Source organism: Crocodylus siamensis, chromosome 6, assembly GCF_052110815.1.
Source record: "Crocodylus siamensis isolate JL-2025a chromosome 6, ASM5211081v1, whole genome shotgun sequence".
In the NCBI taxonomy this organism is placed as follows: Eukaryota; Metazoa; Chordata; order Crocodylia; family Crocodylidae; genus Crocodylus; species Crocodylus siamensis.
Genome location: NC_143400.1, coordinates 30,043,316 through 30,059,773, shown reverse-complemented (window position 1 = coordinate 30,059,773; position 16,458 = coordinate 30,043,316). Strand labels below are relative to the sequence as shown.

Genomic DNA, 16,458 nt, shown 5'->3' with positions numbered 1-16,458 from the left:
CTCTTTCCAGCCTTGGTTAGACTGCCAGCTCATTAGAGGAGCCTGATTTGAGTTGTATATGCCCCCAGGGAATATGCAAACAAGGAGGGATAGCCTGAGGCTCTAAACCAATGGATCTCAACTGGGGTGTTGCAGCACTATGGGGTGCCCAGAGGCCCTCCCAGGGGTGCCCCAGCAGCCACCAGGTAAAACTGCTCCATGTGCTCCCCCTGCATTAGGACTCTCATGAGCCTAAAACAGGCAACAAAGCTACCTGGTGCCATGTATTGCCTTCCAGTCCTGTCCCTCCTGAGAACAGCTGCTGGGGGAGGAGAAACAGTCCCATCAGCTTGCGTTTCCAGAAGCATAGGTGGTGTCAGACCAAGCAGCAGAGCACAGAGACAACTGCAGGGGAGCAGTGCACCTAGAAGCAGCATAACCCAGCTGGAAAGCAGCAAGGTAAGTTAAGGCAGCACCAGTGGCGGTTCTCATCCAGGAATGCCACCGCCTTTGAATAGAGTGGAGCTGGATGCTGGGAGTCTGCAACAGTTGAGAACCCCTGCTCTAGCCTGAGAGAGGTCAGGCTTCTGTGGGTGCAGGCAGGCAGCAGACACAAGCAGTTCCTGGCAAGGGTGCACTAAACCTGAGCACAAGCTTTTGAGTTTGCAAAACCTCAACTAGTCCACCCATGGGGACTGGTTTGCTTAGCTCAGTGGTTCTCAACCAGGGTTCTTGAGAGCCTTTCAGGGGTGCTGGAGCCTGCCATGCGGGCTGGCACTGCTAGAAGTGCAAACATGATTCACGTGATAAATGCTGAGATTTCAAATGGGAACCCACTGTGTTAAAGCCATTCTGTTGCATTGTGGGCCAAGTTCTCTGCAACAGAAGAATTGTTCTGCTGTTTCTGTGTAGTCAGAAACAGTAAAAGCAGAGCTGGCACTTTCCAAGGGGTGGGCTGCAATCCAGCAAGGCTGAGAACTGCTGGCTTACCTATTACCTACAGCTCAGCCCAAGGCCATGAGAACTGTGTAGCTGAGCTATGGGACAAAGTGCAAAACCCGGGTGAGCACATGCTTACTCCCCATCGTAACAGCCAAGGCAGCACTACAAGCCTTTACTTGTCAGCCCAATGTGCTTATGCAGCAAAGCTGTTTCCACAAAAAAAACAAAGCTAAGGCCCATTCCCTCCTTGGGCACTCTTGCAAGTAAAAGACCAAGGTGACAAGGTACCAGACAAATCTATTTAGCCCCAGTGTTTCCACCCAGCTCTAATGGATTACAGTAAGTAAATAGGTGTGTGTAGGAGGTTGAGCTCTGGCATTCAAATTTTATTTAATAAATCACCAACTAGAACAGCAGGTGATGCCTTTTGACAGGCATGCTCCGTACCCTAAAGTGCCACTCTAGTCCCCATTCCCAGCACATGCTCTAGTTTCTGCTCCCTGCCTGTCCCCTTCCTCATCTGCTGCCTGCCACACAAGCTTCTGGTATCACTTGTAGCACATGCTGTTGATTGGCCACCCCTGACCTGCAGCATGCAGCAGTGTACAAGTGCACTACGACTGAGACTGCAACAGCATTTCCATTTTAAAGCAATTGGTTTTAAGAGGTCAGATGTGCACAGAGTGGCACAAGCATTTAGGGTGGAGCTGTGGTAGAAACAGAGCAAGTGTGTGACTTGGTTCAGGGGGTTCTCAGGGCAGAACCTTGTAAGAAGAGAGAGAGAGAGAGAGAGAGAGAGAGAGAGAGAGAGAGAGAGAGAGAGATGTGGGTTCAGAGGATGAGAACCAGCTCTGCTTGACTTCGTATCAAACCACAGACTTCTAAAATGGAGGCTGCGGCTAGCAAGCCCTTCACGTTACTGGGAACTCAGCAGAAGATACAGCTTTTGCATAATAAAAGGCTTCAAAACCACCTGCATGAGAAATTCACAATCACTTGGTGATTGTGATAGGTACCTTGTCAGCAACCTGTAGCCAAGCACTCAAACACACAAACCCAGCTAAGCTTACTGCTATACTATTTTAAAAGAGAGGCAGGCAGCAAACCACAAGGTCAAATCACATTTCTTTATTGGACCCATTCATTGATTTCACCACCGGGGGAGGGCAGGGGGAGTTACAAAGGAATATAAAATTCTGATTTTTCAAAGCAAAACTGACTTTGCAGCAGAAACCAAACAAGTCACTGGTTCAACCCAGGAAGGTCACTGGCCTAACATTGTGGTACCTTTCTTGCCAAACACTGTTATCTCCAGCAGACACTGTTACAAAGCTGCATCGCAGAAATATCCAATATACCTCTTTGATATTTGTAGATCATCTCATCTTACATAGGAGAGCATTAACATAAAAATCAACACAACATGGAAATCATTCCAAGATCCCAATTATAGTGACAGCCACTGAAAGTCTTGCACACTTCAGACTTTACAGAAAGGAGCATTACAATTCAGCCTCACCACCGGTTCTTTCCATTTACATGTTACACACTGCAGTTGAACAGTTGCTTTCACAGGCGTGAAGTAGTGAGACCAGAGATCCATATTTCAAGGGGTTGTGAATAAGCCAGGTGATGCCCTTACCACCCTGTGAAGTTTGCATTCATTGTACCGTGTGCATTTCTGTTCATTGGACTTTGTGCTCATCACATGGCAAGCTACTCTTTGAGACAGCCCCATGTATTAAAATCAGACCAACAGGAGAAGGAAAAAGGAAAAATATCCCTGTATTTTAATTCTTTATTTAAAGAATTTAAATCTTTGCACCTACCAGATTATATCACAGGCAGTGCCCAAGCAGAGGAGAGAGACTGAGCTTGTCTCCCTGGGGACTCCTGAGTAGCCAGGTTCTGTGGTATTGTGCTTCCCCAAGCAAACTAGAAAGTTTCTTTTTTAATTCATGTCAGTGAAGAGACAGAGGTTGAGGAGGCCTCAGATTTCCCCAACGAACCAGTTTGGTTCAAGTCCTTCTAAAACATTTCCTGATTGAAAACTGCAACAGAAACAAGAAGAGGAGGAAAATCCAAAGCCACCTCCCCACCCCCCAGGATTCCCAAGAAAGCTGGGAAATGGGATCCAAACTGTGAAATTTATCACATCCTCCAAGAGCTCTTGAGTATAAATAGAAATTCAAGCATTGCCTCTAACTCTGCCTCATTAACCGAAGTGGGTGGTGGGCACAGCTTCCAGCCATCTGCCTCAGATGTGCCATGCACTACCTTTGCAATAGCTACCAGGCACGTTGTATGCATGCAAGTTGTCCTCCGTGGAGATGCCACGCTTCCTTCTGAAGTTCCATTCTAGGACCTGGCTTTCCTGCCCTGCCCCAGTGAGGTCTTCTCATCTCAGAACTCAGAAACTGAAAGCAGCCTTCACTGGGGCACTTTTCAGATACATTTTAAAACAAGAGGGATTCTCACCCCCTATTGCGTGAAGGCGTTTTCAGCAACAGAAAGTAGCTTGTAAAGAGAAAAACTGAAGTCTAGCACTTCCCTTTTTTGTGGGCTGAAACCTCATCTGCACAAGGAGATCACCAAGTACTCCTATATCTACTGACCTAGATCTGCAGGAGGGAAGAGCTGACAACACAGAAAGTGGCTTCACAAGCTGCCTTTGGCTCAAGTCAAGCGAAAATAACATAAGCAGGATGAGATTCTTCCTGTGCTTCCATCAGTTGAAGAGTGTATGGAGCGAGGGTGCAGTTGGCATCTGTTCTAGGAGTGGCTGTTTACTCAGACTTCTCCTGTACAAGCTACTGTAATGGTTTCTGCATGTGAGCGAAGCAAGGTATGCCATCCAACCTCACTAGCCAGCTATCCTGCTCCCATACAGGCTTTCCAAACACACTATGTCCTTTGGAAGATAATAACCCGTCCCCATACCTCACAATACAAGATCAGCGATGCCAGCTTGTACCAGCCCTGAGTTTCCACAAGCAATAAGTCTACGTGGTCCAGTGTCAAGGAAATCAGTTCTGCATGGACCAGACTGTTTTAAGACACATTCAGCTAAAAACCAAGTGAAGGGAGGCTGGAGCAAAAGCAAGGGGAAGGGGAGACCTTCTGTCAACCTGATGGCTGGAAGTGATCCTATCAGCTAATCCCTTTTTCCTCTATTGCCCATCCACTTGGAAGGAAATCCTTCTGCACTAGCCAGGATGCCCTCCCATTTATTCTGAATAAATCAACTGTACAATGAGTAACACCAAGTTTGCCAAGTCTATGGCAGAGCAGGCAGGGTAGGGCACCTCTGGCTGCATCATATGACATCTTGCAGCAACCAACAGTTCAGTCACTTGTGCATGCAAGTATACTACTTGCATACATAAAATGCATGTGCAATGCACCCATGGTCAGCAGCCATCCACCACCCCCATCCCCTCAACTTCTGTTCTGTGCTTGAATGGAGAAACACTGAAAGCTAGACTCTGCACACAGACATTCAATCACACCAATCTCACTAGGCTGAGCTTTGATCAATAAGAGTCCACCCAGTGCCACCTAAAACAAACTAGGCTGGAAATTCAGGGCTCGGACTCCACTCTTTCAGGAAAGGCATATCAGCTACTTGCCAGCAATGAAGCTACTGAAGTCCACCTAACCCTTACATTCAAGTGACATTTCAGAGGCAGGCATTGACATGCAGAGACAAAGCCGAGTAAAACCTTGCTAAGGAGATTTGGCACCAAGCTATGCATGCATCCATGGCATTCCCTAACCACATCCCACCTCAATGTTTTATCTTCAGTGCAGTCTCCTGAGCTTTGGGGAGCCCAGGAGGAGAAATACCATCAGGAAAGCTGAAGACAGGAAAAAAAAAACCCCCAAAAGGGGTCAGAAGAGGCATGAGACACTGACTCCACCATTACCTCAAACATGGGTACAAAGACAATCGTGTTATCCCCACCCTTGTCGTCCTCACGGAGAATCAAGAGACCAATCAGACAAGAGTCCCTGGCAAACATTTTTGGAACTAGTGCAATTAGACTAGGAGTTTTAGCATCCACCCACATTGGACAGAAGGGGATAAAGTTCATTTGTCAAGACCAGCCATGCCGGTACAAAAGACAGTGCCACGGACCAAGAAGAGAGAGACTGAGATGGCTCATTCAGCAGGCAGGCCTCTGCCAGAGACCTTTGTGTCCATACAGTAGGAAGTCAGTTCCACATTGTGTAGGTGCAAAAGAAATTCTGTCCCTTGCTGCATCTTCCCTTGGTTTTTCCTTTGTCACAGAATGGAAGCAAGAAACCAGAGCTGGAAAATTAGCTCAGTTTCAGGCAGCTGTGAAGGGGGGGGGGGGCACACACAACATGGATTGGGAATCCAAAAGACTGAGAGTGAAGCATTAACATGACCAAAGTGCAGGTGCAAAAAAACTAAAAGCACTTTCCCTGCTCCCCCCACCCCCCTCTGAGATTAAGACATGGCAGTGTGGCTGGGAGGGCTGGAGCCTTGCTGCTGGGAGTTGCAGCACTTCCTTGACCATTGTGTTCTGGCATCCTTGCTCAGTCCAGCAACATGCAGAATTTCCAAGGGAACAGATTTATATCTGCAAACAGAAAGGGAAGAGAATATCAATCAGTTGCTTGTGAGTATAGAACAGCCTCTCACACTGTAAAGAACATGGCGCTACATGCGAGCCCCCCCCCCCCCAAAGCTTGCATGAATATATGTATCAGAATATAAGTAGAAGCTATAATCCCTGTTCCACGATATCTTTGAGCTTTAACATATATAAAGATACTTTTAATGTAAGATAAGTTTTATTTTTCTTAAAAAAGCATCTAACAAAAAAATTTAAAAACAGGATGTGTCAGGGTGGGAGGAGACTGCAACACAGAGCCTAGGTCCATTTCTTCACTGAATCTTCACTCAGTGCCAACTGCACAGCTCTATTAACCCAGGGCTTACATAGCAGTGTGCTCTGACGAGACTCTGGTTAGAAACTAACTAGCAGCATGATGCCTTCCATCTGCAGGAACAGTATGTTCAAAAGCTAAAGCTCTGACCCTAATACTGGTGCTCAGTGTCACAGTCCTCATTCATCAGGCCCAGAGCAGGGCCTAACATCTAACACCAAGTTGCCACAGCCAGCTTCCCCGATGAAGGTGTGGGTGCTGCATGAGCCATGCTGCCCCTAATTTTCCCAGCTGGGCATAAGAAGGCCCACTGGCAATGATGTTAACACAGGGGCAGGCAATTATTTCAGCTGCATGGGACTGTTCTGCAGCTTACCGAGCTTTGGCAAGTTGTTGAGGGCCACATAGGCAGCCCCGCTCCTTGACAGATGCCCCACACACTGGTCGCCATCTTGGGACCAGAAGTCCTGCCCCTAACCTCTGACCTTTGCTACCAGAAGTCCCACCCCTTGCCCCCAGAATACTCCTTTGGGGAAGAGGGTTTGCCATCTTAGGGGAAAAAAACAAATTTCATACAAAAAAAAAAACAAACCCGTGCCCCCCCCAGCTTCCAGCTGCACAGCCAGACCATGGGTCTCAGCAGGACTAGGGCAATCCCCATGGTCCTCCCCATCCACCCCCACTTCTTACCTGAACTTACCCAGTTGCCAGGGGCTTCCACCTGGGGAGTGGGGCCAAGTGGGCCCTGCTGTTGCAGGAGCCTGCCATGCCTTCCCCTGGGTCCTACTTCCCCTGGTTCCTGTCATCTTTGACAGGAGCCAGGGGCAGATAAATATTAATTTTCTAGGGGCCCTGTGGGCTGGATAGAATGGCCTGGTGGGCTGAATATGACCTGTGGGCCATATTTTCCTCACCCCTGTGTTAAGAAGTCGAGGCCAACTGAAGCTTACCTTTTGATCCAGTCTCTGATAATCACCGGATTTGGGGCGTCGGGCTACTTTGGATCTTTTTCCTTCCAGAGCAAAAGCAATGATCTTGAGAGAGAGGGAGAGAAACACCCAAAAAGATAAATCTATCAGTGGGCAACAGATGTTAACTGATGGGGGCTAACAACAAAAACACCCATAACAGCACAGTGTAAGGAATTATTTTCTCCACTTTGAAGAGACACTTCTACTTCCATGGGTGAGGCAGCAAACCATTCTATCAGAGGCAAAGACTAGCTTCTTGGGTATCCTTCTAGCTCCCAAAGAAATGCAATCTCCAAGTAAGCGTCGCAGACAATTAAGAGCATAAGGTACTATCAGTGAAGTCTTGCCATCATGCAGAAATTACCATGTGGCTTCTCCAGAATGATGCTACCTCAAGAAAAGATGCGAGTCTGTAGGAAGGATCGTTAAAAATTCAGCTTCTTCCTTTCACCCATATTCCTTCCAAATGATTATTACCTAACAAATCCCATACAGCATGGTACACTAGTATAGGAGAGGACTAGGAAGATGCTGCTGTTATCACTGTAGGGCACCAAATATCACAGATCTAAACAGTAACAGCAAGCACCTCAAGCATATTTAGAGTTAGTTTGTTTCTCTCACTTTGCCAAGGATATACAGGGACAGTCCACACCTAACCCAGGACAACCTATCAACTATATAATATCCCTTTGAGTCTTTATCTTTGAACTAAAGTCTCAGGATCAAATGCGCACAGGACAGGAAGAGGCAGGCAGCCCTGTTCTTCACTGATCAAGTTGCTAGTTGAAAGGTAAACATAGGTAAAGGTCTCTTTACAACAACCAAACAAGCAATTACCTTTGGCTCATCTAACTCTTTCATTTGCCTTGTGCACCCGAAAGCACCATATTGCAGGTCACCACTTGGAAAATTCTCAGCACTCAAGAGGAACTTTCACCTACTATGAAGGAGTAGGTAAATACGTAAAACATCTTAGCAGTTACCCCACCTTGTTCCCCGTCTCCCCAGTACCAAGCCTACCAGCTGAAGCCATGCAATTTTCACAGGTGTCTAAAACACTTCCCTAGGCACAACTTCCTCATTGCTCATCTCACAGCAGCTCAGATAAGGACTGTAGAGCTAGTCAAAGCCACAAGTCAATGGTTTTCACCCTCCCAAGCACATCAGGAAGCTAAAGCCAGGCAGAGAAATCAAGACAGACCAGTGTACTGAAGAGTTCCTTTCCTTCACCAGACAGTCCCTAAGCAGTAACACACTTTGGAAACTTTTTGATAGATATTCTAGACTTCACCTCACACAATCAAGATCTAGCAGATTAGGTCTGACCAGAACAAAATGTCTGGAATCCAAAAGCATGTCTATCGCTACCCCAGCTACACAACTGGTCTGATAAAAGACAGCACCCTAAGAAATCCCTGCCTCTTGCCTAACACCTGGACCATCATGGCTACATCACTCTTACGCTACCATACATAACACATGTGCATCCAAAATACACACGACTGGGATCAGATAAGAATGTACGGAGACACTGGTCCCAGCCAGGAGCTGCACCGGTCCAAAGATCAAGACACATGCCCTCCAGATCCCTGCACGGAACAAGCCTCAGGGGAGAAGAGATGAAGCCAGCTCTGTATTTTTGGTGGGCCAAAAATCTCACCTTCCGTTTGTTGTGATAGGCAATGTACAAGACAGCGACGATAATGGCAGTGGTCACCAGGTAAGCGAAGAAATGGCTGCTCTCAGACGGGTCTTTGGGGGCAATGGGGACATTGTCCCTCTTCTCCCCGCTGGGAGGAGCGATTTTGTCTGTCTTCCCATCCTCCTCTGGTTCCTCCAGCTCCTCTGTGGGGGATAGCTTTTTGGGCAGGTGTGGATTAGGGACGGACTCAGCAGGGTCTGAAGACTGCTCATCGCCTTCGGGGGTGGGCCCAGCGGGGGACCCAGCCTCCTTGGCGCCCTTCGGGGCGGGCCCAGCGGGGGACCCAGCCTCCTTGGCGCCCTTCGGGGCGGGCCCAGCGGGGGACCCAGCCTCCTTGGCGCCCTTCGGGGCGGGCCCAGCGGGGGACCCAGCCTCCTTGGCGCCCTTCGGGGCGGGCCCAGCGGGGGACCCAGCCTCCTTGGCGCCGGGCCCAGCGGGGGACCCAGCCTCCTTGGCGCCCTTGGCGTCGGGCCCAACCTCCTTGGCGCCCTTGGCGTCGGACTTGATGGTGGAAGTCATCACCAGCGGGGTGGAGGTCTGGATGTGCTGAGGGATCGTTTTGGATGACACTGGCTCATTTTGCTTCCCCTGTGTGGCCGGCTGATTGGACTGGGATGCCTGTGTACCTGTTGGGAAAGCAGAGGCACAACAGCTGTGAGCACCCACCCAGGGAGATTACTACCCAACCCACCTGCCCCCAGCAGCCACAACAGCCCCTAGGGGCAGAGGCCACGGGCCCCAAGCCCTCCCTCCTTTCACCACCAGCCCCTTCCCGTCCTCCCACCCAGCCCCCCCGGCCCAGCCCGCGCCCCCGCAGAAGGCGCCCACACCTGTGACGGGGTCGCTCTTCTCCTCCCGCCCGGGCGCCACCAGGAGCAGCAGCAGCGACAGCGCCGCCACCACCGAGCCCCGCGCCGCCGCCATAGAGAACGACCGCTCGTTCCGCTTCCGGGAAGCGGGCGCACGCGGACTGGAATCACCCGCACACACTTCCGGTGCTAAAATCTCGCGAGACCCGAAAAGAGAGCAGGCGCGGGGGGAAGGTCTATGGAGCGCGGGGGCGGGGCTTGCGGGGGCATGGAGCCAATGGGAAGCGGCGGAGGCGAAGATGCCCAGAGGAGGACGTGGCTTCCCTGAGCGGCGGGGCTAGCAGCCAATGATTGGGGCTGGGGGCGGGGCGCAGCGTCCAGAGCAAAGCCCGCGTGGGCGCGGCCGCGGCTGTTGGCGCGAGGGCGCCGCCTGGCGGCTGCTGGCGCACGCACAAGCCACGTCCCGGCCGTGCGGCTCAGCCGAGCAGGCCGCGGCCCGCGGGGCGGCCCTGCCGCAAGGCCCGCTGTGGCCGCCTCGGGCGCGCGAGGCTCTTCTTCCTTTCCCTGCACAAGGAGCCTTTGCCGCTGGGCCTGGCGGCCTCGCGCAGAAGAGCTGACCCGGCTCCTCCGCCGGGCCCGGGTGAGGCCCCCCGGCGGCAACAGCCGCGTGTTCCCGAGGCGGCAGCTCGTGCTGTGATCAGCGACCGTCACTGGTGACCGAGCGGCGATGCAAACCCGTCCTGCTGCCGACTCCCCCGGCGCCCCGCTCCGGCTCCGGCTCCGGCTCCGGCTCCGGCGTGGGGGCGGCGTGGACCCCCAGCGCGGCACCGCCGCAAGGCTGAGCGCTGCCGGGGGGGCTCCGAGCGGGAACAGCAAACACTGGGGCCTCGCGCATCTGTTTCAGAGACTTGCTGGATGGAGCATAACAGCTGCGCCTGCACCGGGCAGCCAGCGACTGCCACCTAGCCAAGAAGGGGGGACGGGTCCCGAGGAGCCTGTTCACTTCTCTTATCTTTGCTGTCCTATATCCAGGAGCAGCTCCACAGCCCCGGTGCGGACGGGTCAGACTCTGCAGCCCCTGCAGACTCGGAGAAAGGGATGGAGTAGCCTTGAGGGAGGTTTTAAACACCTGAGGAAGGGAAACTGTTGTCAGTGACACCAATGCAAATTGAGAGCTGTGCCACCGAGCCTTCCCTGTCTTTCGTAGGATCGTAGCAGAGGCCAGGCTGGAAGGGACTTGCATGGCCGTCTAGTCCAACCCCTGCTGGAGGCAGGTTCATCTTTATCGCTGTGCAGCTGAGAAGAGGATCTTGCACAGGGCCCGGCTGACAGCAGCCCACGCTGCAGGGATGTGGAATCTGTTCTTTTGCCTTCAAAGCCCAACTCGGCTCCAGCAGAGCTGAAAGCCCCCAGCTGGCTGTGCCATTTGCAACGGTGGGTGAGACACGGTTGGTCCCAGCTGCTGTCTGACCTCTTCTGTTCTTGTAAATGGTCTAGTCAGGCTCCATCACCCTCCACTGCAGGCATGGAAGAGCTCCACACACCATCCAAAACAAAACCCCCAAAATGGAAAATTTTTGCCTCCTAACCTATGGCCAGTTCACCCTCTTAACCTTTTCTTTTACATAGATTAGTCTCTTGCTGTGGTAGGTTTTCCAGATGGTCAGTCATTGTTACCATCCTAAGGCAGGGCACCGTAATCAGACACAACAATCCTGCCAAGCTTTTTCAAAAAATCAAACTGTTCCCTGAAAATAACCATGGGCTGTTTCAGCAGATGGGCTCGCTTCCTGGGAGAGTGTGAAGATCCAGGGCCCAAATCAATGGAGCTGCACTGGAATAACTGTAAGAAACAGACCAGTGACCTTCACCCAAGGTGCAATGTGACCCTTGCAGGGGTGTCCACACTGTTTGCACCAGTAGCTGCACTGATACCTACATATGATTAACCCAGAGGTATCAAAAAAGCATCTAGAGTGCCCAAACCGTGCTGCCAAGTCATGGGCTTTCTGAGCTCTTTCCACCTGAAGAATTGCTCTGGTGTGTTTCTATCAGCAGATGCTGAGTAAGACGCTAAAAGCTGGCCTTTCCCAAGGGAGCCTGGAGGCTAACAAGACAAAGCTAACTTGACTCTCAACAGGTCCAGAAGCACTATCTAGCTAGCTATTTTTCAGATTAGAAATCACGTTCTTTCACCCAGCTGAGAAAATCAGCACACGCAAGGTTAAGTTCTGATCTCAGCTACGCTGGAGGTATTCTGTTGCAGACAAAGCTGTGGCTCAAGTGATGCTGGAATTGGGCCCCTTGCCTCCAGTCCTTGCAAATGGCTGAGGTACGGGTCTTTTCTGGAAGCCCTTGATGCTGGTGGCAATTGCTGTACCAAGGCAACCTGCCACGGAACAGCTCTGCCTTGCAGAGTAGGTGAAACACTAGTATTGTGTGTGTACCAAAGAGGATTTGTACAAAAAACCACAGGAGGTGAGGGGACAGCAGGCAGATAGTGGCCTTAGCTCATGCTTTGCTTCTGTTAGTTACCTCCTCCGTGACATGGGGCCTCATTGATCTAACCAGACCAGTAATGGTAGCTGGAAAACAACAAGAATCAGGGCAGCCTCTGCTGAGAGGAGAGAGCCGTGCTCCTGGGGGCTTGGGTTGGCACTTGCTGCCTTTTCAGCACAGACTCCTATTTAAGCACATCAGGACCTTGGAGAATCCAGGCCTAAGTGACATGCCCAGGGCAGTGACAGAGTGGAGGACAGCACTCAGACATCCCAGACATGGGGAGTGCCATGATATCATCCAAGGGGTGCTGCTTCCTCACATGGCACGAGAGGGTGGTGGCCAGTGGAGGAGGTTGCTCTCCATCCCTGGCAGTCTGACTGCTCTGAATACTTGTCCTCACATAATTTCCCTTCTCCCCATGAATATTCCTGGTGGTCCTTCGAGCTGAGACAACTCCTTCCCAGGGGCTGGTGAAACCCAAGGGCCCTGTGGACAGAAGCAGAGCTGAGGGCTGCCTGGTGAGTGGCTAGCAAGTTGCTGGGCCCTTCAAAGCTGAGGGTCCTGGTCCAAGACCCCTTATGAGGGAATGATGAAGTCTTCACCCTGTCAGTGAGTATATTCCCCCAACCCTCTTCCACACCGTTCCTTCACCCCAGGGCTAATCTGGTCAGAATAAAGGATCAAAAGAAGAAACAATTAGCAAATGGAAGAATTTAATGATGCTAATTAACATGTATTAAGTGTAGCCTCTGCCTCTGCACCAGCTGCTTTGGCAGGCGAGCTGGGGCCTGGGAAGCGCCGGCCCGTCCCTGGCGCACACAGCGAGGAAGCAGGACATCTGGTGCCTTCCTCCCCCGCAGCCGCTCACAAAAGGCAGGTTCACAGGAGCCTCTGTTTCGCTTCCCGCCGTTAGCCGGGTTCGCCCCTAATTAGCTCCGTCTCTGCAGGAGCCCCCTGGGATCTCATTAGGCATTTCAATTAATGCATAGCCTGACCGGCAGAGGGAAAGGAGTGTTGTTGGGGGTGGTCGGGGTGGGGGGGAGGTTAGATCAAGATGACTGCCATGAGCCAACAGAAAAGAGGTCATAGAAGAAGCCGCGCTCTGAAGGTGGAGAAGACAAGTGAGATCCCAGCTACTCCCAGTGTCAGCTGGGCTGGGACCAGCTCTCTGCCGCCTTCTGCCCCTCCACAAGGTCCTCTCCAGAGCAAACGTGGTAATTTTATTGAGCCAAGGTCTGGGTTTGACAGTCAATGACCCCAAGGCCCTGGAGATATCGCCCCAAGCCAAGCCAACCTGCTCTCCAACCCCTAATGCTAAGGGCTTCCCATGGGGGCCATGGGCAGAGACAGGGAAGAGCTTGTGCACACATGTGCAGTGTGTGTGTCTGCACATTTGCCTTCAGAAGCTGTTTTTGGATGGCAATGACTTCGTGTGCACTGTCCTTCCCATTCCCCATTGCTCTGGCACCATGTCCACCCACCACCATGACCACTCCCCGCTACCAAACCTCTCAGGAGGCAGCTACAGCCTTGGCTTACACAGGTACCGAATACCAGAGCCAGCTCTAGTGCTTTGTTAGCATCTTTTTGGAGTATGGAAATGAGAAGGCAGAGCCAGCACCAGGTGACCAGCCTGTGCCAACCAAAGACACTCAGGTCACCAGTGGGTGGCAAAAGGTAAGGCCCTACCTCTGTCGGTGAACTTGCTTTAGCGGTGCTGAGTGCCATCAATTCCCAGTGGGAGCAGCAGATACTCAGGATCTTTGAAACAGCCTCTTTCTTCAAGGTCTGGGGGTGTACCTGAGGTTGCATCCCAGGCTGGGTTGGCCTCTCCACCTCAGAGTCCCTGTGTCTGTTCCAGGAGATCTCTGCAGAGGGTCTGTCTAGCTGGGCAGCTGCTTGTCCCCCTGTTGGGCCACACTCCATCCTGAGCATCGAGAGGGACAAGAAATCCTGTTCTCAAGCTGTGTCTCTGGAGCCGCTGCACAGTTATTGTGCCAGCCCTTGGATGCTTTGTCTCCTTGAAGAAATGAGACATGATTCAGTTTGGCTTTGTACCTCAGTAGACTGCCTGCAGGGCTGTGAGAAGAGCATGTTCCTAGACAAAAATAGCACAGTTAGACCCAGGGAGTTTAACCAAACCCAGGTGCTCACCAGACACCTGCTTTCCCTCTCCTGCAATGCCAGCAGAGCAGACGCATGGCAGGGGCTGGGTGGAGATACCCAGCTGCTGGGGAGACAAGCTACTTTCCAGACTGCCAAGGGATGCCCATTCAATGACTGGGTGTCCTCCCAGCCCCCCGCTCTGCAGGAAACCCTCTCTACCAATCCTTCTGCAAGAAGGCAGGGTGCCACTGACCCTTTTCCTAAAAGAACTGAGCAGGATTTGGAGAAGTCAAGGGAAGTGACCAGCATGCGTCATTCAGAGCCCCTGTGTAGGGCCTCTTTGGAGTCAGTGGTAGCATCTCTTTGCTTCTCACATATGTGGGTGTGGGGCTGTGCAGAGGTTTGTACACCTAAATGTGTTCTTAGTTGGAAATGCTGCTGCAGCTCTCCTGGGAACCATTGCTTAGGACTCTCTGGCCGGAGTCTCCTTCCTGCTTGGACAAGTTTTCCAACAATGCATCAGACAAGGTTGGAAGAAGTGTAGACCACAATCTTGATGCTCAGTGGGAATCTATGACATCTGGCCTGTGGAGAAAATACTCCCATGCTATTCCCCTATGTAGCATAATAGCCCTTGCACCTCACAACATTTTGGATGTTCGGTTTTCTGCAGGAAAGCCAACATTTGTCATGGGGAAGGGGAACACATGCAAAAAATCAGTCTTGGGCCAAAAACAAATGCTGGGGGGCAAACTTTTGATCAGCTCCAATGCACAAAGGACTCACAGACCCTGCCAGCAGGAGTGTATTCCTTTGTGAATGAAGCAGTACCACCATGGAGCTGGCTCCTGCTCTCTTTGCCAGCAGCGTGACGGGAAGCAGTGGGGAGCACTCCGGGCAACAGCGGCTGTTGGATCGGGTGAGCCAGTTGCCTCTCTGGTAGTGGGATATAATCCACATCTAGCTCTGCTCAGGAGCGCAGCAAAGCATCGCAACAGATGTTCCTTTTTTGTATGGGAAAATGCCGAGTAAAACAAAGAAATCCTCTCCTGCTGAAAGCCAACATCTGTTTGAAGCTGTCTGGCTCCAGTTCAGGCTTTAATTATTCTGACAGGTCTCTTCATGCCTTTAATTTCCCATGAAATCCAATTCAAGGAGTTATTTGTCTGCAGGCTGATCCTGGGGTGGGGAAGAGAGAGGCTGCACGTGACCCCCACTCTCCCCACTGAAAATCCCTTCCTCCGGGCAGCCTTTGCACAGAGAAAGCTGGCCCGTGCCTCTGCAAAGAACCGTGTTGCAGCAGACGGGTGTTCTAGCACCACGCTACCCCTGTAGTGCACAGATCCTGCATGATGCGCTGGCGGGGCATCATCAATTGACACGTTAGGACCTGTCCAGACCTCCAGGGAGTTCTTGGCTTCTCCCAACAGCAAGGAAACAGTTTCTCTGAAAACGATAAGCTCTTTAAAAGACTGTCTTGTTTGGGAAGGAACTTCCTACTGAGTTCAGGGCTGGGTTGAACCAATGTGGGGCCCGTGGTAAACAAAGGCACGGTGTCACCCACCTCACACCGGCCTGTGCTGACCAAATACAGGGTTGGCAGGCAGCACCCTCCTTGAGATACAGGAACAGATAGCCTGACACATACCTGCTAGGTGGGGGAAGCTGCATGCTTCTCCCCTGCACTCCCCTGCTGGTGGGTCTCCATGAGTTGTGGAGTTTACACCCCTTGAGATGCACTGAGCTTCAGGCCTAGAACACAAAACAAGACAGGGACCGGGTTGTGTTTGTCCAGGTAAGAGTCATATTGCGGAGGGGCCTGTCATCCCTCCCAGGCCCTTCGTGAAGCCATTTGGAGTGGGAACACGATTAAAAGGGATCTCTCTGGACTTGTCTAGAGCCTGGTACTGCTGGGGGCATAATTGGGGAAGAAATATCAAAGAGTTTTTCAAGTCCCAGAGCTGCAGCCCAGCCTTCAGGGCTCACAGGGGTGAATGTTGGCAACAGAGCGCATGTGCTATATACAGTGCCCAGGAAAACAGGATGCTATCTTCCCTTTAGTGAACCAGTCCTGAACCCCCCTCCAACACATACTCCCTTCTTCTGCATGGGGGGCCTCTCAGGCAGTTCCCAGTGGGTGAAGAGACTCATGGAGATCCATGGACCACGCTCCACACAGCAACTTTGCAGCTGGAGTTTTATTTCCTTTTGTGAAAATTAACATGATGGGAGGTTCCCCCATAGGCTCAGCTCCCCTCCCTCCCCAACCCTGAAACAGTCACAGGAGGAACCAGGGACAGGTTGTCCTGGCATTGTCCTGGCATGGCATGCTCCGCTCAGGCTGGGGCAGGGGCCCCAGCCCTCTCTCCAAGCCCGAGGCATGTTGAGAAGAGCTGTTTTCAGGACAACGTTGTGAATTGCCAGGTGCCTGCTGCCTGGTGTCCAAAATGACCTTCAGCAGAATGCCAGAGAGGCTCCATCTGTCCAAGCCCAGGGTTTCCAGGGAGGGGGCAACAGAAATACGGCG

The 16,458-nt window shown here is 51.8% G+C and overlaps 1 protein-coding gene across 1 annotated transcript; it reads right to left on the bottom strand.

The window, feature by feature from the left end:
- Window positions 1–2,034: 2,034 nt before the first annotated feature.
- TGOLN2 (trans-golgi network protein 2) lies at window positions 2,035–16,382 on the bottom strand. The gene is made up of 5 exons (XM_090055488.1): window positions 15,580–16,382; window positions 9,345–13,845; window positions 8,473–9,140; window positions 6,789–6,872; window positions 2,035–5,528 (listed from the first exon to the last, which is right to left on the bottom strand). The coding sequence occupies exons 2-5, from the start codon at window positions 9,436–9,438 to the stop codon at window positions 5,523–5,525; spliced, it is 852 nt and encodes a 283-aa protein (XP_089911614.1). The 5' UTR covers window positions 9,439–13,845; window positions 15,580–16,382; the 3' UTR covers window positions 2,035–5,522.
- Window positions 16,383–16,458: the final 76 nt, after the last annotated feature.

What these genes read in the sequence shown, in the direction of transcription:
- TGOLN2 (XM_090055488.1), bottom strand. Translation starts at nt 9,438, where the DNA reads ATGGCGGCGGCGCGGGGCTCGGTGGTGGCGGCGCTGTCGCTGCTGCTG. An exon ending in GAAGAGCGACCCCGTCACAG is followed by an intron (nt 9,141 to 9,344) that starts GTGTGGGCGCCT and finishes CTTTCCCAACAG; the next exon opens with GTACACAGGCATCCCAGTCC. An exon ending in CCTATCACAACAAACGGAAG is followed by an intron (nt 6,873 to 8,472) that starts GTGAGATTTTTG and finishes CTCTCTCTCAAG; the next exon opens with ATCATTGCTTTTGCTCTGGA.